We start from the raw sequence: 23,792 nt of genomic DNA on the forward strand, positions 1-23,792 counted from the left end.
ACCAGTAGCTTTGTGGTACAACCTGCCCCATTCCTATAATTAAAATGTTAACTCAGATGCCCAGTGACTGGCCATTTTAAATGTCTATATTGTTGACTATTCCATTCCTCATGTAAGGAAAGAAAGGAAGGACCACAGAGCTGCAAACTTACTGTGAGAGACTACCACCTTTTTTTTTTTTCTTTCAGCAATCAAGAAAAAGCTCAGCAAGCTGCTCAGTAGAACCCCTAAGTATATTCAAGCCCAAATGAGGAGGAGCCCAGTGGAATGCAGAGAGCCACAAAGTCATATTTTGAACATCTGCACAATGTGGTGAGTGGAATCTCTTTCTGGTGACTCACATGGGTGGAGCTTGAAAGACTACCACTTCCTCTGCCTACCACCTTTAATAGTGCAGTGTCATTGAGAAGCCACTTGCATTTTCAAATGAATACTTGAAAATGCAGTAGAGCCTCTTCCTGAACAACATTCTATGGAGCGATCAAACTGATCTAGTTCACATGAATATTTCAGATGCCAATCATATAAAGCTAAACTGACTGCATCATTCGCAGTTTCATCTTTGACAGCTTATTCTTATTTTAATGTATAACATGAGTCTGCTTCAGGCCTATGTTCTGGGTTCTTTTATATCATTCACAGGTCACAATATTAAAAAAAAAATACAGACTGTGTATCCTAGGGTAACAAATATCCACCAGTAGAGCCCTGCACAGGACTATATTTTTTTTTTAAATCCTTCTCCTGTCCTGCCCACAATACCTACTCCCACTCCCTCCTGCTCCTTCATTGTTTCTTGCATTCTTATCTCACTTTCACTCACAAAAACCTTAGATTCCCCCATGCTATGTTTAAAAAAAAAAAAAGTCAGTTAATATATGAAAACTGAATTCAGATACAATTTTTACCACTAAAAGAATAAAACAAATCTTGCTTAAAGCATCTTGTTATAAAAGATATCAAATCTTTCTACTCCTTACTTAAGTATTAAAACCTTTATTTTTCTTGAGAGACACTTGCTCTACATTGCTGAAATTCTGTTTATGATAAATTGATGTGAGATTTAGTGTTTTCCTGCAAATTACCGCAGTCTGTATTTTTGGTGGTTGGTTGGTTTTTTTCGGGGGTGGGGTGGGGTGGTGTTTGTTTTTTGCCCACCCAATCCCGCTTGCAACACAGTACATTTTTTCCTGCTATTGTGGTAGCGGGTTCTCTGGGACCTATGGAATCCCAGTCCCATTGCAGGACTCTACCTATTAGCACACAATCATAAAAATAACCCCCCTCTACAGCAGGGCTAAGAGCCTTGTCAGCCCTCAACCTACCCCTTTCCCAAATGCTAATGTCCAATTTAAAGAAAGGGAGGGTTCTAAAGTTTGTTAAAATGTCAATTGTGCAGAATATTTGCTTAGCGTGTATGATAACATTCTTCCCTTTCTTTGAATGGCAATGATGACATGCTAGCCAGCTTCTCTCTTCCTCCTACCCCCAAACCACGTGGTAATTTACATGCTATCGAGTAGGAGTGTGTGACTTATCTAGTTCATTTAGCCGTTGTAGCTATTGCTTGCAGCACATGGATTCGTTACAACATTCATCAAACTGCAGAATGGAGATTCGGGGACCATTTTTCAAACTAAATACAGTTTTTAGGCAAGTGAATGGCTACGTAAGTACCCAACTCTTGTTGCAAGTGTATTCATTTGAGTGCCCAAACTGTGTGATCTGGTTTTTAGGCTGGGATCCCTGAGTCTTTTTAATTTTTAGAAAGGTCATACTCTCCAAAAAGGACAATGGCTGACATAAAACTGAAGTTTTTCAACAGCTCAGACTGATTCATAGTGGGGATATGAACTCTGCCAAGGACATTTTATAGATTTATATGTTTTCACCATACATGGTTTGTGACTGAGTTTTACAGAGCTGGGACACAGAATTTCTTTCTCCTTCCTGTTTGTCCTCTGTTTATCAAACACCACTCTTTCTCTCACACCCTTCTCTGAAATGCTGTCAAGACTATTTTTGTTTACTGCCTTGTTCATCCTGTAGGAAACCGAAACTATGTCCAAGTTATATTTTAATAACATATCAAGTGCACTACATTGTTTTGAGGGCCACACAAAAAGTGACACTATTTTAAAAAATCTTTGATTGTAAAACAATTTTAAAAACACAGCAAAAATAGCAAAAAAAACTTTACAAAAACTAAAGTTTGATCTATCATTCCACCTTATTCTCTACCACACTCCTAAAGACTTTCACAATTGTGCTTTTCTTTAGATAAGAAATAAATATAGACCATTATCACAACCTATCCCAGTCCCCCTCACTGGACAAACACCAGTCTGTTGTAAGGGGACCCAATCTCTTGATTCCATCTGCTTCTCAGGGCCTCTAGGTATGGATAGTTACAGGTCTCTGTTCATAGCTCTGGGTCTCTTGAGTGCAGACCCCATGTCTGACACTCTTCTTGGACCTACAGTCCATTAGCTTTAGACCCCAGCCTCAGTGTCACAGCCCTCCTGAACTCTCTGTTGTTTAGACATGTTTTCCCAGAGCCCACCTAGCCAGGGCCGGCTCCAGACCCCAGCGCACCAAGCGCGCGCTTGGGGTGGCATTTTGCCAGCAGGGCAGCAGGCAGCTCCGGCAGACTTTCCGCAGTCATGCCTGCGGGAGGTCCACCGGAGCCGCGGGACCAGCAGACCTCCCGCAGGCATGCCTGCGGAGGGTGCGCTGCTCCTGCAGCTCGGGTGGACCTCCCGCAGGCATAACTGTGGAAGCTCCGCTGGAGCCGCCTACCGCCCTGCCAGCACACCCTCCGCAGGCGCGTCTGGAAGAGGTCCCCCGGAGCCGCGGGACCGGCAGCACGCCCCACAGGAAGTGGGGACAACTTTGCCTAAGTGGACTTTACTAGCTGCTTTAAAATGGCTCTGCTCAGACTTCAGATCTGCCAACGCATTCTCAGTTGTCATCAGCCTCCACTGTTTCACAATTAGTAAGTACAGGTGCCCCAGGTCGTTAGCAGAACACTGAAGGAGCTTCCCACACTGTTCCTGAGACCTCAATGGTACTGCAGTCTCCCTCAATGACGAAGTCATTCAGAAAGTGTCTATTTGAGAACAGCAAATGACTTAAAGCTATAAAAAGACACATTTCTATCCAAGTTTGAGTAGAGTTTGCATTAAACTGTCAACAGAATCTTTAAAAGAACAGGAGTACTTGTGGCACCTTAGAGACTAACAAATTTATCTGAGCATAAGCTTTCGTGTGCTACAACCCACTTCATCAGATGCATGCAGTGGAAAATACAGTAGGAAGATATATATACACACAGAGAACATGAAACAATGGGTGTTACCATACGCACTCTAATGAGAGTGATCAGTTAAGGTGAGCTATTACCAGCAGGAGAGAGAAAAACTTTTTGTAGTGGTAATCAAACTGGTCCATTTGCAGCCGTTGACAAGACATTGTGAGGAACAGTGGTGCGCCGGAGAGGATGGGGGGAGATAAACATGGGGAAATAGTTTTACTTTCTGTAATGACCCATCCACTACCAGTCTTTATTTAAGACTAATTTAATGGTATCCATTTTGCAAATTAATTCCAATTCAGCAGTCTCTCGTTGGAGTCTGTTTTTGAATCTTAGAGACTACAGCATGAAAAATGGCATAGAATGGTATTGTGGAGCTAGACTTGCTGGAAGAAAAACCAAAGAAGGATATGAAGTAGTATTTGGATTCCTGAATTGGGGATTTCATAGCAATATAAATGAACATGGCATTTAAAGATAGGTCAAGGAGACATGGGTTTTATGAAAAGAGACATACACAAAACAAAGGGAGGACAGGACAGTGAATAGAAGGAATGTCGGCCAGAGACACAGTAGAGACCTGCGTGGATACAAAATTTGTATCTGCATCCGATTTGTGATCTGCGAACATGGTCCACAGATATCCACAGATTTGAAGGGCTCTAGATATAAAATTAGGATCCTCATCCATCCACAATCTGCAAACATGGTCCGCAGCTATCCACAGATTCACAGGGCTCTACGTATATGGTCTTATGTTCTACATTAGAACAAACAAGAGGTTGAGGGGAGGGTATGGTAGGTCAAAGATTGTAAAAGAGAGCGTGAACTTGTTCATCGTTGCTCATTTGGAGATGGCTGGTCTGAGCCACTGATTTATGGAGCAAAGCTGAGGGATTCCTGTACGTCCCAGATAAGCTATGAATCAGACAACTTATAACATAGATACCTTCAGGCTTACAAAGCACTGACATGGAACACATATACAAAGTTTTTAATTATTTCAGAGTGTCAAAGAAAATGATGTACCAGTCACCGTGGTAATAATCTTTCAAACGTTTATGCTATTTATAGGATAAATAAATCTCTGAAGGTACACAGTCGTTATAGCTACACAGCTGTGATGGCGTGTGTGTAGGGGTGGTTTTCCAATGGAAAAGCTTACTAGGTTGCATGGTATTGCTGTGAATGGGATTAATTAGGGCTAATGCGTATTAAAAAATTGTAGTCACATCACTGAGATGGGTGTGGGAGTAATTTATAACCAGGGCTAGAATGAATCATCAGATAATCCTCATACTGTAGCATAAAATAACTGACTCACAGTAATAAAAACATTTAATCAAAACTAAGACTATTTTTGGTGATTATAGCTAATGGATTATTGCAGTGCAACTCCCACTCAGACCAATGGGGTGACATGCTATTGTTCTTTATTGGGGCTGCATGGCATATCAGGCCAGGGGTGAAACAGTGACACATCCCTGCCTTGAGGGGCTATAATCTGAAAGCCCAAGTCTACAAACCCTTTCTGGTAGATTTGTTTTCTTTCACAGGCGTAGTCTCCTTGCCTCCAGGCCCAAAGTGAGACCTGATACAATAGGGATGACAAATAGTGGGGGAGGAGGTGTGTGAGAAAGACAAGAGCTGCCGCTGCTGTGTAGTATAAGGGCACAATATACAATTTTGTTGGTTCCTTTTTATAAGGACCGTGGAGTTGGAGAATTTGTTTTCAGCCACACAGCTGCCAACCTTGCAGGGTTCTGTGTGTACGGCATTTCAGTGTTCCTGTGATGGCATTTCCAGTTATATAGTTCATTAATTATCTATGAGCATCATTATTAAAGAGCAACAGGACAGTAGCCTGAGCCCTTTGACCCAGGCAGGAAGAAGATGGGTTTTCCCTAGGGTGACCAGGTATCTGGTTTTCGACAGTTGGCGGCACCACACAGCAGGGCAGGAAGGCTCCCTGATATCCTCCACGCTGTGTGGCTCCCGGGAAGCAGACGGCATGTCCCCTCTCCGGCTCCTACGTGTAGGGGCAGCCAGGGTGCTCCGCACGTTTCCCCCGCCCCAAGGGCCGCTCCCATTACCTGGGAATCACGGCCAATGGGAGCTGTGGGGGCAGCACCTGCAGACATTGCAGCGCACAGAGCTGCCTAGCCGTGCCTCCATGTAGGAACCTGAAGGAGGACATGCCACTGCTTCTGGGAGCTGCTTGAGGTAAGTGCCACCGAGAGCCTGCACCCCTGTCCCTCTCCTGCACCCCAGCCCTGATCCCCCTCCCATCTTCTGAACAACCTCGATCCCAGCCTGGAGCTCACTCCTGCACCCCAAACTCCTTGTCCCCAGACCCACCCCAGAGTCTGCACCCCCAGCCTGAGCCCTCCCACACACACCCACACCCCAAACCCCTGCCCCAGCCCCGATACCCCTCCCACACGCTGAACTCCTCAGTCCTAGCCTGGAGCACCCACCTACACCCTAAACCCCTCATCCCCAGCCCCACCTCAGAGTCTGCACTCCCACCCAGAGCCCTCCCACACCTCAACCCCCTGCCCCAGCCCAGAGCCCCCCCACCCACACACTGAACCCATCGGTCCTAGCCTGGAGCACCCTCCTCCAGCCCAAATCCCTCATCTCCGGCCTCACGTCAGAGCCCACACCCCCAGCCAGAGCCCTCACCCCCCGCACACTCCAACCAGGTGCCCCCGCCCACACCCTGAACCCCTAAATTCTATCCCCACCCTGGAACCCACACCCCACAGCCCATACCTCCTCCCACACCCCAACCCCCTGCCTCAGCCCAGAGACCCCTATCATATTCCAACCCCCTTGGCTCCACCCCCTAGCCCAGAGCCCCCTCCTGCACCCCAAACAGGGGCGGCTCTAGAGCCCAGCGGGGCAAGCACCCGCCTGGGGCGGCCCTTTCCCAGGGGGGCGGCAGGCTGCGCCGGTGGACCTGCCGCAGTCATGCCTGCGGGAGGTCCTCCGGAGCCCCGGGACGACCGGACCTGCCGCAGGCATGACTGCGGACGGTTCGCTGGTCCCGCGGCTCAGCTGGACCTCCCGCAGGCATGACTGCGGCAGCTCAACCGGAGCCGCCGGACCAGCGAACCGCGCGGGAGGTCCAGCTGAGCCGCGCGACCAGCGGACCGTCCGCAGTCATGCCTGCGGCAGTTCCGCTGCTCCTGCAGCTCGGGGGCGCCTCCCGGGCATGATTGCTTGGGGCGGCCAAATTTGTAGAGCCGCCCCTGACCCCAAAGCCCCCATCCCTGGCCCCACCCCAGAGCCCACACCCCCAGCCAGAGCCCTCATCCCCTCTCACATCCCAACCCACTCCCTCAGCCCAGAGCCCCATCCTGCACTCTGAACTCCTCATTTCTGGCCCACCCTGGAGCCCTCACCCCCTCCCATACCGCAGCCCCCTGAGCCAGCCAAGTGAAAATGAGAGAGTGAGTGAGGGTGGGGAGAGCAAGCAACAGAGGGTTGGAGTAAGCAGGGGCAGCACCTCAGAGAAGGGACGGGGCCTGGGCAGGGTCTCAGAGGAGGAGTGGGGCAGGGGACAGGACAAAGGTGTTCGGTTTTGTGCAAGTAGAAAGCTGGCAACCCTAAGCATGACAGAGCAGTGAAGCACACCTCTTAATGCTAGATCAGTTTAAAAGGTGAATGGTATCAGGTGAGTTGCCTAAACCACATCTTGCTCATAAAGTTTCCCTGCCTGTTGATCATTTGTTAGTGGGAGGAAATATAGCCCAGAGCATTCTCCTGACAAGAAAATGGAGGGACTTCCTCAGGTGATGGGGACCATCTCAGGCTTGTCCAGCAAAAGCCCCTATTGATTCAATATGTGCCAGAGGAAAGTTAACTTTTTGTGCCAATTAGTGCTAAACGTTCCCTTTGTTACTGTGCCTCTGAATGACATTCATTCTTTTCACTGTTCTCCCTTTGTTTTGTGTATCTCTCTTTTCATAAAACCATCTCTCTCATGCCCATCTCCATTGCTTCCTCATGCATGTCTTGCATTTTGCTCTTTCCTTTCTGTATTTAGTTCCCTGTTTTTTGTCTTCACTCTTTCTTCAGGATGTCTGTACTACAGCTGCAGCTACACCACTGTAGCATAGGTGCTTCCTATATTGATGGAAGGGTTCCCCCCCCCCCCCCATCCATGTAAATAATCCACATGTAGGTAATCTCCAAGAGATGGTAGTTAGGTCAATGGGCACAACATTTTTCACAAACCTGAGCTCCAAAGCCAGGCTGATCTAAGTTTCATGTGTAAACAGGACCTTATTAGTATTTTCTTGATTTGTTTTGGGTCCCCCCCCCCCCGCAACTTCTGTTCATCATCTTCCCAGTAGTCATTTATTTCCTGCCTTCTCTCCCTTCTTCTGTTTCTTGCTGTCTAGTTGCCTTCATCTCTTCCCACTTCCCAGTCTCTGATAAGTAAATATTTCTTCCCTTTTTTATCCCCAAAGGCTAAATCCTTCATTAATAGTCTATAGTTCTCCTCTCCATTCCCCCAAGGTTGATGGTTTAATGTAAACTCTACCAAAACCTCAAAAGAATAAAGGAGCAGATGAAGATCTTACAGGCTCTTGCTGACTTTAATGCTGGTCTGTCATAAGCCAATGCTTTTATATAGTCTTGTTTTCTCTCTCTCACTTCTTCCTCCTTCCTCGAGGGAGACAGTTTTACATCTAGAGCCTCAGGAGCTGTATGGGAAGCACTCTGTGGACTCTGAAATACCTACCAGAGAGGCAAGAAGTTTAGGTATTGACATTTCTAACATTTTGAATTGTTCAGAGATTTGTGTGTGGGGGGAGCGGTGTTTTTGTTTATCTGACTAGATATCAGGAAGGAGATTTTTGTAAATGATTTCTGCATGTGAATCTAATGCTACTGAGGAGTGCTCGCTGCACATCCCTGAAGAATGTCATGATAATAAAATATAAGCAGCAGTGCAAACTTCGCTGCATTACTCCACCAATATTTCTCAACCCTGAGCTGAAGGGACTGACTGTGAAAGAACCAACAGTTCATTCTTTACACCTCATCCTTCACCTCTCAGAGTGTTAATAAGGATCCTCATTAGTGCCAGTTTTGCGATATGGACACCTGTCCATTGGTCTGAGACCACCAAGCATTTAATGCAGGTCAAACATTTTTCAGACGGTAACAGCTTTCAGTTGACACAATCTGAGTTGGGTTCAAACTGGCAACCAGTAGGTAAAAGATTCATTAACCTTTTGCCAAGAGTGAATCAGAATTAATAGCATGCGTGTGAAATGTGAAAGGGTAGATAAAGTAGAATAATTACATGTTAATGATGTATTAGCATTGCTCAGGGCAGGCTCCAGACCCCAGTGCGCCAAGCGCGCGCTTGGGGCGGCATTTTGCCGGCAGGGCGGCAGGCGGCTCCGGCGGACCTTCCGCAGTCATGCCTGCGGGAGGTCCACCGGAGCTGCGGGACTAGCGGACCTCCCGCAGGCATGACTGCGGAAGGTCCGCCGGAGCCACCTGCCGCCCTCCCAGCGCACCCTCCGCAGGCACGTCTGCAAGAGGTCCCCCGGAGCCGCGGGACCAGCAGTGCGCCCCCTGCGGCATGCCGCCATGCTTGGGGCGGCCAAATTCCTAGAGCCGCCCCTGGCATTGCTATCTAATATAATTACTGGTATTCCATTTTTCTGTTTCAGAACTGATGCAATATAAACTATACACATTAGAATGCACCATGATAACACAAGGCCAAATTCTGACTCCACTGATACTAATAAGTTTTGCTAATGAAGTTGATAAAAGCAGGATTTAGCCTATAGAAATTATTTGTAAAGCTAATAAATTAGAACTCCCTTAAATTTTTATATAAAATCTTGACATTGAGTGAACAGAAATTGACTTTAGTGCAGTACATTTAAAAAACACACCTGTTTTTAATGGCTTTAGCTTTTTTTCTGATTTGATTGCATGATGCACATTGGATTTCCATAAAGGAAAAAAGGAGATAGATGCTGTGAGTAGATTTCTATAATACTCATTGCACAAGGGTTTTTTCCTTACTCAATAGATAAGTGTTTGAATAAAATTCACAACTCTGCAGAGGGCCAGCACAAGGCCTATTCATTATTTAAAGGTTGAAATTTACACTTGGGTAGAATAAGACTCAATAGGGATTTGGTTTTAATTCAATAAAGCTGAGTTTGATAGTAATATTTTTGAGGAAGAGAAAAAGTTGTCCTATACGACTTATTCTTTAAAAAAAAAATTCATTTCCACTGTGACTCAGCCGTTCCATCTGGTACCCTTCTGAAAGCAGGTGTAATGAACATTTATGGTATCTTGAGTGTATTTGACTTATACCCATATAAAAATGGATATGGTGCATGGCTAATCTCTAATACTGTCTGAGCACAGACCCTTCTGAGTGGGAACAGCAAACACTGGAGAAACAAAAGCTCGATTTCATATTCATTCTTCTGGGGGAAGAAGGAATAGTTTGCCACCTGCAGTGGCACTTAGGGGTTCCACATGAATCAGGTGGAGCATCAAGAGGACACCCAAGGACTCCGGCCTTGCGCAGCTCCCACATAGCATGGTTATTGCAGTAGCTAGGGAGGAGGAAGAAGCACAAGTTAGTACAACTTCAGGCTACTTTTACTTGCACACTTGTGAAGGGGAGACTCTGGAGGAGCCTCGCTGGCTCCTCTGCCCCCAGAGAGCTGGAATCCTAACAATGTCACTGTGACGGAGCTTCTAGGGGAGTGGGGTGAAGGGGCAGCATGCTGTGGCCACCAAACGCCCACTTCTGCTGGAACAGGCTGTTCTCCGTGTGCAAACAGACGGGAGGCACGAAGCTCAAGCATTTTAGGAAGCTGGGGTTAACTCAAAAAGGGACGTATGAGAGTATCTACTTTTCCTGAGGGCTCTACTGCTCCACAGCAAGCAGTAGGGTACAAAACCAGCCTGAGCCAGGCACAGTGCAGGAAGGAGCTGTGGAAACAAATGCTTTATCAGTGAGCTCAGTATTTCCCCTGCTATTCTATTTCTGGTCGCCTCTTGAGTACAGATAGCTGATCATGCAGAACAATAGTTTAAGTTCTATGTAATAAAATTTCTTTATCAAAAGAAATAGCTGACTTCTAAGTCACTTACATGCAGATCATCACATCTATCGCTGCATATTTTTAAGGTGAAAACAAAATTAGTCTGGAAGCCTCCACTGCAAAAAATCTCATTGCTGAAAGGCACATATAACTTGCTGATTTTTTAACTACAAACTTGAGAAGTGAAAGGCTCCCCAGAGCCCTGCTTGCATTCACCTACGGAAAACCCCCAGAATAAAAAGAGAACAGGTCATGTCCTTAGCATGAAGAAAGGGAAAACACAGCAAAAAGGGCAGTTAAAGCATTTACATTTAGAAGAGAAAAAGATACAGGAAATAGCAGCCCATTACAAAATAGCTACTTTAAGGCTACAGCTGTTTGACGTTGCTCAATTTAAACAGCCAGCCCACAGGAAGGAAGGCATGCTGGGGGGAAAAATCCTATAAAAGGGCATCCCTCCACACCAGGAGGGTTAATAGGAATTAGATAGTCTGGAAAGAAGGTATTGCTAGGGAAAGGGTTCTTGTGCTTTATATACTTCTGTTACATGAGCATGAGAGAGATAAATAAAGTGAAGTGTAAAACTGCTGTTTTACAGCTGTGGAGGTCTCCTATATCATGAGCCAGGGTGGTGTTTTTTTTTTTAAAAGACAGTTTTCCAAATAAACCTGTTACTCCCCTAGTCAGTGGAGGTATTTAGATGCATGCTGATGGATTTAAGTCCTCATTGTTTCCTAAATATTAATTAGGCAATTGTCAATCACTCTGTGAGGTAGGGGAGTAAAAAGTAAGATCCAGGAGTAGTAATGTGCATTTTACAGCTGGGAAACTAAGGATAAGTGACTTAATTAGGGTCCTAGGGGGAGCCAGGATTAGAATGTAGGACTCCCTTTCTCTCATACTAGGCTGCTTCTTATACTACCCACTCTGTGGCAAGAAGCAAGGTTGGCTCCACAACCACAACTATAGATAGTTGTCTCGGACAGAGATTGTATTGCCTTCGGTAGGGGACTGGGAAACATTGCTCTCAGTGACCAACTGAACTGGGTATGGAATTTGGAAAACTGGGCCATGCATTTTGTAGGTGTAGAAGAGCAGCCCTGCACTAGTCAATTAGCTCATATTTTGAAAGTTGCAGTATTGCAAACGTAGGCATTCAAAAATCATGAGCCCAAAAAATCACAAGTGTCTTGAAAATCATGACGCTCCTGTAATGTTTTGAGCTTTTTGTTTGCCTTTGTTTTTTGAGAGTTTAGAGTTTGTTGTTGAGCTTTACTGTGTGACAAAAAACTCATGTGACTTGCACTAAAATCAGAAGATTTGTCAACTCTGAAGCTATCTCCACAATGAAGAGTGTTAGAAACTTACTTTTATTTTTAATGAAAATTGAGATCAGTCTTGGCACTTACTTTTACTCTAACTGTATGACTATAAGCCCCAAAAGCTGACTTGGTAATAGCAGGTTCTTGCCTTAGAAGGTATAGCATAGCTCAGATTCTTTGTCCATCACAGAAAACAATTCACTTCTCAATATTTTCTGTTATTGCATCAAAGAATGAATCAACCTGAATATAAATCATTGGGAAGCATGGAGGCAGAAAATTAATGCAGTCAGGGAAAGAGCATAGCAGTGTTAAATCCACTGCACTCACCATGATATATTTCCCTTCAAGTTTGGACTACAAACTTAATTCACAAGAAACCGCCATTCAAAGCAAAGTTTGTGGTAAAGGAAAACATGCTTTTTCAGCTTCTGAAGAAACAATAAAGGAATGAGAATAGATGGCGTTCACATTTTAACAGTGTAACTAAGTTCACGCTAGATTCACATCAGGCTTTAGGGGGAAAAAAAACCAAAGAATCCCAAATATCTGAGCTGCTTGAGGATCACAAAATATGTTTGGATAACTGGGGATTAATAGAAAAGGGATACACTTTAGCAGTAAATTAGCGGGAGGTTTGGATAATCAGGATTCTGCTCTATTTCTCTCTGGCATCCATGTGCAAATAGACGTTATCACTGCACTAATGTCCACAGATACTAAATCCATCAATCGGTGGCCTGACACTAGCAAAATTATTAGGAACAGTCAAATATCAGATATTGTAGAGAAGAAAAGAAAAGGGAAAGAAACAGTTTAGAGTTCTGATACCTTTCTAGCTACCATATATACATGTACTATCAATTATTATAAACAGTCATCATGCATTTTGAAGTATTTGCAGAGTGTTTTATTACAGAAACTATATCTGGGTTCTCTCTACAACATTTAGTCTATAACTGGTCCATAATTATCATATCTCAATAACTAATTGCAAACAAAGTATTTAAACTACAACAGTAATACTAACAAGAGTTAAGATTCTAGAGAAGGCCCATCCAAAGCAAAGAAATCCTAACACATAACTGTACATCCCCAAGGTTTGCCATATTTTAGCTACATGTAGGAGGGGACCTTAACTGCCAATTTCTTTACCTTCTGTGCTCCTCTGTAAGTATCAAGGGGCCACAGCAATTGAAGACTTTAGCAGAGATAGTCCTGTTTTCTTTCTATGCCAAGTCTTTGGGAATAAATGTGATTAGCTTCAGTGGAATGAGGATTTGGACACGTGGTAGGAGAGTTGGATGAGCACCTGAAAATTTTATTTAACCCAAACATGAATATTTTGCAAGGAGTTTGTGGGGAAAGTGAGATGGCCAGAGAGAGAAAAGGAAGATAGGGGGAGAGAGGTAAAGTTATTTGTAATGACTTACAATAATATGATGAGTGAAGTGGCTAATTCTTTCATAGACTATGGTGAATGATGGAAGGAAAGCATCAGAGCTATCAGAATAACCTGTAACATTGTGAGCTACAAAAAATTTGGAGCAGTGCTGAAATGAGGCACTTTTAATGCTGGATTGCAGCTTTTTATTTCTGAATCAGACATACATATTGTACATACAGTGATATTACATATCCTTGTATTGCTTAGTCTACAATTTAGTGAGCATAGGTTTTTTGTTTGTTTCTTTTTTTAACAAAACAAATCGTAAGTTAATTTATATCTTGCTCTGAGCACTGATACATGGTAGGGAAAAAAATCTGTGTATAAAAGAGTACACTTGTGCAATTCTAATACAATATTCCTCTTTGAACAAACCACTGATTTTTTGGTTAGATATTGCATATACTTGTTAGTATAATATATTGTTGCTATATCAGAACATTAATATATTTTAAAAATATATTTTTAATGAGCAAAGATAACCACACCTTTTCTTTAAGCCACAGTGATCTTTTTTACACCATCATATTGGCAGTCCTATTTTTTTTTTTAACATGACATTTGGTTTAAATGTGTCCTTTCCATCACCAGATGCCGTTATCAAATTAGTCTGCTCCGACTGATCAAATAGTTTTGCATGAAAGTGCCTCTAGAGTGAAATTCACCTCCTATGCAGAGGGCCAGTGCAAGACTACATGGCACTTAAGCCTCAATCGGGCTCTGAAAATAGGTGCATCGGATTTCTGTTGAGGCCCTGCAGCGGAGTAAATTTCACCCTCCATGAACATTTCTGTCCCCCAGAGTGTAATATATGTGATCCAGCTCATTCTAGGTTGCTTTAACTGCAGGTTTACAGATGATATGAGTTCATGCTGTTATGCATTTTTAATTATTCATATCCAGATTAATCTTAATTAACATCTGGAAGTTTAACACAAATATTAATTCCTAAATAAAGCGTTTATCTCCAGTATTTTAAATAGTATTACTTCTGTAAGCCATATCAAAGCCAAGACTCAAATATCTGGAATATTGGGCAAACAACCGGATACTAATTTTGGGCTCGTCACTGTGAAGTTAACAGGAATTGATGATCAGCACCTCGTAGGATCGGGCCCTTTCCCTGTGAAAATTCACAGGACTTGATAGAAAGCAGAGATAAAATATATTATCTGGTATAACCTATTAATGTGATGACATTTCAGGTTTGCTTGGTGGTAGATAAGTAAGATTTTGGCAACTTCTTGTCCTTCTGACACTTAATCTGCATTAGAGTAGCTGAACAAATGGGCACACAATGATATTCATTCTCTTGTTTGCAGTATGACTCATTATTGATATAAGAGAATAATCTACAGAGACGGAGATGTGCTCACTTTAAAACAAAAATGTAGATTTTATTTTGCTATAGGACAAAAACAGATCAGATTCTGTTCTCACTTTAGATTTTACTAAGAACAATTCTCACATCATTTCTGTCCTGACTAACCTCTTTGCTCTCAGTCTAGTGATTCTCTCTTCTGTTAATTACTAATACAGGATGCTGAGAATTAGTTCACATGTAAGCTGTGAGATGAACAAAGCATCTAGAATTGCTTCCTACAATGATCTGCTTATTTCAGCCAAATCAGTGCTGAATTTTGGGGCATAACAGTGACTCTGAGTGGTGAACCATGTTTATTCCAAACTCTGTGTTTCCTACAGGATCTATACATCTACTACCAGACTCTCTTGTTTGAAAGAGACAAGTAGAATGAATTTGGTTATCAATTACATTGTCAGGCCCGCCCCCAGGCATATCAGCATATGCAGCTGCGTAGGGCACCCAAAAATTTGGGGCACCCTCGTGCCTCTTCCTATCCCTGTTCTGACCCTTCCTGCAGGCTCCCACCACTGCTGGCTGCTGCAGCCTGGTGAGTCTTCCTCCAGAGGGGATCTAGTACTTAAAAGTGAAAAAGCCTTCCAGCCTGCCAGACCTATTAGCACAACACTGAAACTGTTAAAGAGCCATTCAAGTGGTAATGAGGCCATTGAACAGGCATTTGCCAACCCCCAGGTATATACCATCAGTTTCTGAATTCACTGACAAACAGTTGTGCATAACTGTCACATTTACTTTACTCAGAACATGTTAGTCTACAGGACCTTAGTTTAAATTTTGCTTTAAAAGTTGTTCATTAGTGTGTTGCTGAAGATGATAAAAATCACATCTCTAAAAAATCCTTGCATAGATTTTTTAGATGCACAATCTGAGTATTCATCTTTAGCCTTAAATACTTGGATCTTCAGACATACAGTTTTTTAAATAAAGCCTTCAAAAGACCCTTATCTAAAATACACATGAGAGCCCGGGCTACCATCAGGCATAGGGGCACCAGTTTAATAATACTGTATAGGGCCCCATAAATCCTAAGGCTGGCCCTGCATTCTGTTATGCAAATACAGTGGTCACCATTAGAAAAAATCAACATTTACCCATCACCACCACAGCAAGTATTTCCCATGTTTAGCACACGGCCATGCTGTAATGTCTTACATACCAGAATGTGATATAGCAGCTGTGAATAAATGTTATTTTTGGGGGGTGGGGGTTATTTTCTGGTGAGTTCTCTTGCTACATAACTCAAATTGCTTTTCAATCATTACTTTACTGATATAAAATATATTCTCAGACTATTTTGATAAATACATTGAATGATCATGGCACCACGCTATAGATTTGTATATTTTATTTAGCACTTTGAGGATTTTCTGTGTTAATACTACAAACCTGGAATAATCAGCCTGTCTTACTTGAGCTAAAGATGCCGTTTTGAATTATCACAGTTTTAGATATACTGAGTTTGCTTTTTTTAATTTTTCCAACACTGTTAGATCATGAGATAATCATTTAGAATATTAATCACTTTAAAAAAAAGACTGACATTACAAAATAAAAGCACTGAACTCAATTACTAAAATAAAACTTTCAATTAGTTATTTTCTCTCTGAGAAATCTCGTTAATAATTCAAATATTTATTAAAAAATTAGGCTTCTCTCTGGCCAAGCAAATGATTATGTAATGTTATCAGTAGCACAACCTGAACAAGTAGCGTTTCACAGACAGCAAGAGCTATCAACACAGTCAGAGAAAAATATGCAGCTTCTCTAGAAGTATTTTAAACAGTAGTGTTATAGCTAATCTGTGAAACAAACTAAGCTAAGTGTTTATTGTAATAATATCACTTTGTTAAGATAGGCATAAATGTTAAAATACTGAAGACAAAACATAACTACTCCCTTGTGAAGGTTCCACTGAATTACCCATGAGGCACATTGTTGGTTAACTCTGATATTTTTAAATTAAAAATATACACAGTTACATAAAACAATGCTAAATCCATTTTCTTATTGCAAACGATACCTCTGAAGATAATCTACAAAGTGAGAGCCAAAGCCTGCAGCCTCTATGGCAACAGGGTCGGGCCCTTAGCTTTCTTCAGAAATTCTGAACAGCACGGAGCTAATCATAAAACTAAAGGAAATGAACCAAACTGCCCCTTCCTCCATGGCCTTCTGCGTCAGAGAGACAAATCCAGACAACCCCTCTTCTTCGAGTGCCTGGAAGTTATGGTTTTTCTTTTTGCAGCGTCACATCAAGTCTTTAAAATAAACAAAACAATAAGTCAATGCTATGCAACACATTGCTACTTCTTTTCCCAGTCTTGAGGTTCCAGTCCTGCAGTGTGCTGAGAACGCTCATTGACTTCAATGCTTCAGTGTTAAATACTTCAGACAGTCCCTTTGGGCCCTATCTTGCTTCTACTTAATATGGAAAATTTAAAGGCCTGATGCTGCTCCCTTTGTTGTCAATTGCCAAATTCTCTTTGATTGAGCTGGAGTAGAATTGGGCCCAAAGTGTGGAGGGTGGGAGAAACTAGGCTACACATTGGCTTCATTAAGGATGTATCCAGAAACACATTTTTGCCATCCATCTCAAAGAAGCCCTGGCAGCAATGTGGTCATATTTACTGGAATTTAAAATAAACTTGCAATGCAGACACCCCATATCCTGCCAGCACAGATGGGCAACTCATCCATTTGCTCGAGCACGTTGATTACTGAAATCTGAGATATACTTATAAATGGAAGTGAATGTAGATTTATATTTGTACTATATCATTTTAAAGCAGAGAGCTAGATTCCTTAAAGGAATAATATAGAGACATTATTTATGGAACTTTCTGCCATGAAAATGAAGAAATGATTAGACTAATAGTTATTCCTAAATGTCAATATTTATAGAAGGCCAGTGTTTTATTTTAAAAAGGCTTTGATCTCTAAAAATACAGCAAGGTTCATTGCAAGGGTGGACTTCCCCCTGCCATGCTTTCTGCTGCATCCGTTGGCTATGCCCTTTGTATACATTTCTTCCTCTGAAAGACAGGCACAGAAACCCTGGAATGGATGCTTCTACCACCATTAACTCCTGTATGGCTGGTGAATGAGAATTCTCTTGGGTCCCTGAGGGACCTGCCAGGGACAGCAGAAGTTCCCCATATCCAAACCATCCTCCGACCCCCTGAATGTGCCCCCTGTCCAACCTCTGGTTGTGCCCTGGCCCTGCAGTGTTCTTTAGGAGGGGAGCATCATAGATTTGGGATGTGAGAAGTATTCTATGAAGCTCTTGTTCATTCCTTCCATATCCCTGTTTCCATCCCACACAGCTTTGCTCCCCTCTATCTTTGCAAATCGAGAAGAGAATCAGGGCACCAGTAATCAGCAACATACCTGTCTGTAAGTGATGGTGTCTCTAATTGTAATAAGAGTAGCATTTATTAGTTAAAATTAAAAATCTGAAAAATATCTCCCCATTATGCCTTTGATGAATCCATCCCCCAGTTTCATTGGTATTCTTTAGAATAAGGAGCTACCACCACATTAGATCATTATTTTTCTTTGTAGAATACAGAGTGCTGTAAAGCGCTCCTGGAGGCATACTGCATATTTATGTTCCCACAAGATCAGTATTGTTTTTAAAACATGCAAAATGCTTCAGCGTACTGAATACTTTGTTTAAAGGAAAAAAAAGAAAGTTGTCATTCAAACCACAAAACAGAAAACATGGGAGCACACCACCAGACAAAAGCCTTGCAAATGGATATAAAGAAAAAAACACAACAAGCTAAGGGCTGGGCAGACTCCAGAGAGGCTTCAGCAGAAAGGATATTGAACAGATTTGTGCAAAACTATCAATGTCAATGAGAGGGTGTTTATGGGTGAAAACTGATTTTTGCAAGAATTAATTTTTATGAACAAGGGTGAATTTTTGCCATTTTGGAAAATGGACACACATTTTTTTTGGCATGAGAAATAGCAATTCAGCTCAGAATTCATCCCAAATGTTCACACATTAGACCCAATGAAAATTTGATGTTCTCACTGATGAACTGTGTCATTTTTGCTGCAAAAACAGTCTTTTGCTTTTGTGGAAAACAGAAAAATTGGTGATGCCATAACATTTTTTTGCTTTTTTGTCAAGCCCCATTATTATTTTTAAAATCTGTTTTGATAGTGGTACACATTTTTTTCCCAGAGCTCCAAGACTGAGGCTATGTCTACACTACGGACCTTACAGCGGCACAGCTATAAGTTGTGTCGCTGTAAGATCTCCTGTTTAGCCGCTCTTTGCTGGCAGGAGAGAGCTCTCCTGCTGGCATAATTAAACCACACCCAATGAGCAGTGTTAGCTATGTCAACAGGAGACCCTCTCCTGCCGACATAGCACTGTCCATACCAGCACTTTTGCCGGCAAAACGTATGTCGGTCAGGGAGGTGTTTTTTCACGTCCGTGGCCGACAAAAGTTTTACTGACAAAAGTGGTAGTATAGACAAAGCCTAAGTTTTAACTAGGTATCCTATGCCTGGGGGGAAAAAAATATATGTGTGTGTTTTAATAGGTGGACAGGCCTGCATGCCAGGGTTCTATTCTTGGTTCTGCCACGGATACCAGGTACAACCTTGAGACAGTTTAAAGTACAGTTTTATTCTGAAAAGCGACTATATAAAAATGGTTCCTTCTTATTCCACATCTCAGTTCTCCATGGGAAGTCAGAGTCCTATCTGCTTGCTTATTTATAATTGTGCTACTAATAGAACAGAATTTTTCAATGAATCAGTAATGCTATACTGCTTCCGGAATTAGGAGTTAACACCTAGGGAGTGCTGTTTTGTACATTAGAGACCCATTTTTTGTTGATGTGATTTAGAATGAGTTTAATAGACTATTTTGATATGTATAATTAGTCCAAAGTGAAATAGTGAAAGCAATGTTAGGGTAAAAGGTTCAACAGCTGATAGATACTGGAAGTCAATGGAACTGTTCAAAGTATTTATAGCTACACTAAAATCTTTTTTTTTTCTTCTTTTTTTTTAATTTTAGAAAATTTGTCCATTTTCTTGATTTTAATTTTTAAAATTGACATTTTTGGGGAAAACCCTTTAACATTTGGAATTTTCTTTCAATAAAGATTAGTTTTCACAATGAAATATTGTAAAACTTCATTGAAAAGCAACATTGTGGGACCATGAAGCTGCTCAAAATGAATCTGCAAAATTTTAAATGAAATTTCACACAAAAGTGGTAATTCTTGCATGGCCCAAGTGGTTGTTTTAAGGGTAGAATCTATATTTTCCCTGAATTATACAGCTGAATAAAAAAACCCAGTGACAATAATGAAAAGTCCCATTATTCCCTGTTTTGGCACATTTCCAATTCATTATAGACAAGATCATGATGTTATACTTCACCCTAAGTACCAGGCAGCAGCTGTTGTGCTGCCCCTGGAGCAGTCTGAAGGGGACATTGCGACCCTGAGTGTCCCAACCTCCATCCTGGTCTTCCCAGTGCTCTGGTGAAGGTATTAAACAGTGCTGGGTCTATCCTTGGTGCAGTATTATAACACACTGCTACACAGCCCAGTGCACTGGGTGGGTATAGCCAAGGTCTACCCATAATGCACCCCTTCCCACCCACCAGTGCAGGTGGGGCACGTAGCAGCTCTGTGGAACCTGCTGCCCATCACTGGCTGCCACCAATGACAGGAATTGGCAGTGCAAGAAAGAACCTTACATGCCTTACATACCTTTGCAGCCATACAGGATGGGCCGCAGTCTTACCCTCTGCTCGCCTACTTCAGTTATGAGGTGGCTTTAGGAGCCGTGTGCCAAAATACTGTCTCAATGTTAACAACTGTGACTGATTATTGAACTGCTCCCATTACCCAAAGTCCAATTTTGGGAAGGAGGGGCATAAACACACTGGAAATGAAGTCAGGGATTGCTGTGAAGGACATCAAGAGAAGAAGGGAATTTAGAGCCTGATCCAGAGCTCATTAAAATAAATGCAATGACTCCCATTTACTTCAATGAGCTTTGTAGCAGAAGCTTGGAATGTGCCATTGAAAAACAAACTTGTAACTAGTGAGACGTGCCCTTCATCGCCCTGATCACTTTATACCTTTTCCAATTTCCCCCACCCCACCTGCCATATTTAAACCTGTACAGTCACCAGGACAAGGACTGTGTTTGCCTCTGTTTGGAAAGCAGCTAGAACATTTTAAACTCCACTGCACTATAAATACGTACAATTCAATCATCTTGAGTGCAGCAATGAAACACCATTTTTTCTGTTTGAACACCCTGGATTAGGCTCTTGAAAAGAAAATTGAAAAGCATTTGGTTTTGCAACAAATGATATGGAGTTTACCTAGCCCTCAGAGTCAAACCGCATGGTCATAACATTACAATATTATTGTCATTAGTTGTGAATTCTTACTCCTGCTCCATAGAAGTCATTTCTGGCTCATTTGAGAGGCAGCTAGTTCTGGGTTCAAGAGAAAATAGGCAGCAATAAACATTTTCTCTGCATTTCTCTCTTAAAATATGAAATTATATTTTGGGATGTAACTAACTGTAGTGAATACTGGTGATTGGGCAATAACATAAAACGATGTTAACATGAATATAACAGTTCAGTGTGTACATTACACTGATTAACTCAGAGGAGTCTTTTTATGGCTATTTCCTTAGAACATATTTGACTGTGGATGGGACATGTACTACAAACAGACTCTGTACACCTAACAATAATGTCCCCACATGCCTCTCCAGTCCCCCCTGCACTTCCTGTGCTATAATTTGCAACCTACACAGGAAAGGTTATTAACAAGATAGCAATTTTCTCCCATGCAGTTTTCCTTCTCAGGTATCCTGATTTATTTGGCACATACGGAATGCTGACAGCCCACAGAAGGATGTTTTGAATAGAATGGATGCAGTCCCACTTCTCACCGTGTTCTTCTTCTGTCCCTGTTTTAGGTGTCTGGGTAAATCCCTGATGGCACATGCCTGATGTGTCATGCCCACAAATGTCAGATATTTGCCGTTTACAAGACAGATTTAAATGTGAGTTTTTGCTACAGGCACCGAGTCAGTCAAGTTTCTCCAGGACTAACAGCTGGTGTATATAAGGTGAATACAAGTATTTTGGATTTTTTATGTCAGCTTTCTCTTCTGTGGCTATATAGGCTGAATTCTCAAAAGGATTTGATGGGAATGTCTGACCACAAATGAGAAGGCATCAGGAATCAATACAACAGACATAAAACTGCATGGCTGAAAATGTAAACTGCATAAAGAAAAAGAGGGGGACTGAAGAGAATCTTCAAAAACAGTGGCTGGTTCCAAAAAAGTAGGGAAAGAAGTCAGATAGGCCCTGCAGATGCAACCTCCTTCTTCAGAGACATTACGACTAATGTGCACAGAAAAAAATAGACTTTACCAAAAAAATACACTATCATCTATCTTTTGGTGTAGCACTGGAATAACAGTTTAATCATCAAAAGGGCAATTTGAATTAATGTCTTTGATAAATTTTAACTTCTTCAGAAATGGCAATGTTGAGCCATCTATATAGTTATGAATCTGAAATGGAAAACCAGGATTGTATTTTAAGGCTGTGCTGGCTAAAGATCATGCAGTTAATTCAAGACCCATTTGCCAGAACACTGCAAAATTGCTTTATCCCAGATAAACTCTGGAACAGGCCATATTTTAAAAGTTTTTGCAGGGCCACGCGGGGGGACAAGTGGGGCAATTTGCCCCGGGCTCCGCAGGGGCCCTCACAAGAGTTTTTCGGGGGCCCTGGAGCAGGGTCCTTCACTCGCTCCAGTGGCCCCGGAAAACTCTTGCATCTTCCGCTCCGGATCTTCAGGGGTGGGGGGTCCTTCCGCCCTGACCCCCCACCGCCGAAAACCGCCGAAGCGGGGGCCCCCCGCCGCTGAAGACCCCAGGCCCCCTGAATCCTCTGGGCGGCACTGAGGTTTTGTCATCATAGTATCCACTCTCATTCCCCATAACTTGGTGAAAGTGAAGTGTTGTGTGTCTCTAGGGATTTCTACAGTGCTCTTCTTCCATACTGTCTGAGTGTGTCTTAGGGTCAGAGCAAAGGCATGGGAGCCAGAAGGGTACTAGGGTCTGATCCCCAGCTGAACCACTGATTTACTGTGTACGCAGTTTAAGGTATGTCAGTCAACCCATCTGGCAATTTGAGTACATCATGGTCCAGCTTAACTGAGTAAATCAGTGGAATTTTTTGTTTCTGAAAAGTGTCCAAACTCCATACTATACATGGAGTAAGTCATCTAATGAGTGGGGTAGGTGGATCCTAGAAATCAGTTTGCCGCAGAAAAATGTGGAATTTGCATTTTCACAAAGAATCTTTAGTTTTATTTTGTGAAAAACTAAAAACATATACAGCAGAACCCTGTTTATCTGAGGCTCCATTATCTGGTTCTCCGTATTAACCAAACCGGGGCTGACAGTCTGAGCCCCGCAACCTGGGGCTGACCCTGGTCCCAATTAGACCAGATAAACAGGGTTCAATAAACCATTGTGTTCAACTGATACCTATATATATTGTGTCTAGGGAAGTTAAACTTCAGCGTTTCATTTTAATCACAGAAAAACGTGGGGGGTTATGTTTTATTGGAGAATTTGGGTTTTTTATCACAGAAAACTAGGTCCCTGCTGGTCAGGCACTCACTGATGTCAAGAGCAAAACCTTTGTGAGAGAGGAGGAAATGGATTCTCGAATGTGGCATCCTTATACAGTAATTCAGATAATGATTTTCAGTGCTTAATTTGTAATGAAAGAGGTGCTGGGGCTCAAGTAAATAGATGCCAGGGCTCAAGCAACTGTTTTACATTCATAACTGATGCAGCAAGCCCAGAGGTGCTGGGGCTATCAACTGCCAAGCCTAGAGGTACCAGGGCTCAGCCCTGAAGCACTGATGATCTCATTGCAGTGGCAAACATAATGTGGTTTCACCCAATCATTCCTGTAAACCAAGTAAACGTAATGCCAGCAGCTAGCTGAAAACTGTCTTACTTAGCTGTTTCTGATGCTTCCCTCAGCTCTTCATCCAGTCTGCGTGAGTAAAAGTTATTGATGTAGAGAAGAAACAAAGAAGAAGCAAGCAGAGCATAAGAGAGAAGCAGAGCAATAGCAAAGCAAAGAACAAGTAAGGTACATGCTTCTAAAATATTCACTCTATTTTCTGCACTG

The 23,792-nt window shown here is 42.4% G+C and overlaps 1 protein-coding gene and 1 long non-coding RNA gene across 4 annotated transcripts in view; one reads left to right on the forward strand and one right to left on the reverse strand.

Moving 5' to 3' along the window:
- The first annotated feature begins 270 nt into the window (after positions 1–270).
- On the forward strand, positions 271–23,791 carry LOC120408077. The gene is made up of 3 exons (XR_005600408.1): positions 271–312; positions 21,545–21,697; positions 23,642–23,791. It is a non-coding gene; the product is annotated as an uncharacterized LOC120408077 (long non-coding RNA).
- Positions 15,553–23,792, reverse strand: part of PRUNE2 (prune homolog 2 with BCH domain) — a 190,499-nt gene continuing 182,259 nt past the window's right edge. For 2 of the 3 annotated variants that reach the window (XM_039544599.1, XM_039544598.1), the window contains one exon: positions 15,553–16,827. In XM_039544599.1, coding sequence (XP_039400533.1) covers positions 16,794–16,827 — 34 coding nt within the window. In that variant the 3' untranslated portion in view covers positions 15,553–16,793. Of the gene's footprint in view, positions 16,828–21,002; positions 21,051–23,615; positions 23,655–23,792 lie in introns of all 3 variants that reach the window. The other variant, XM_039544597.1, reaches the window with a different exon arrangement.

This window comes from Mauremys reevesii, linkage group 6, assembly GCF_016161935.1.
Source record: "Mauremys reevesii isolate NIE-2019 linkage group 6, ASM1616193v1, whole genome shotgun sequence".
In the NCBI taxonomy this organism is placed as follows: domain Eukaryota; kingdom Metazoa; phylum Chordata; order Testudines; family Geoemydidae; genus Mauremys; species Mauremys reevesii.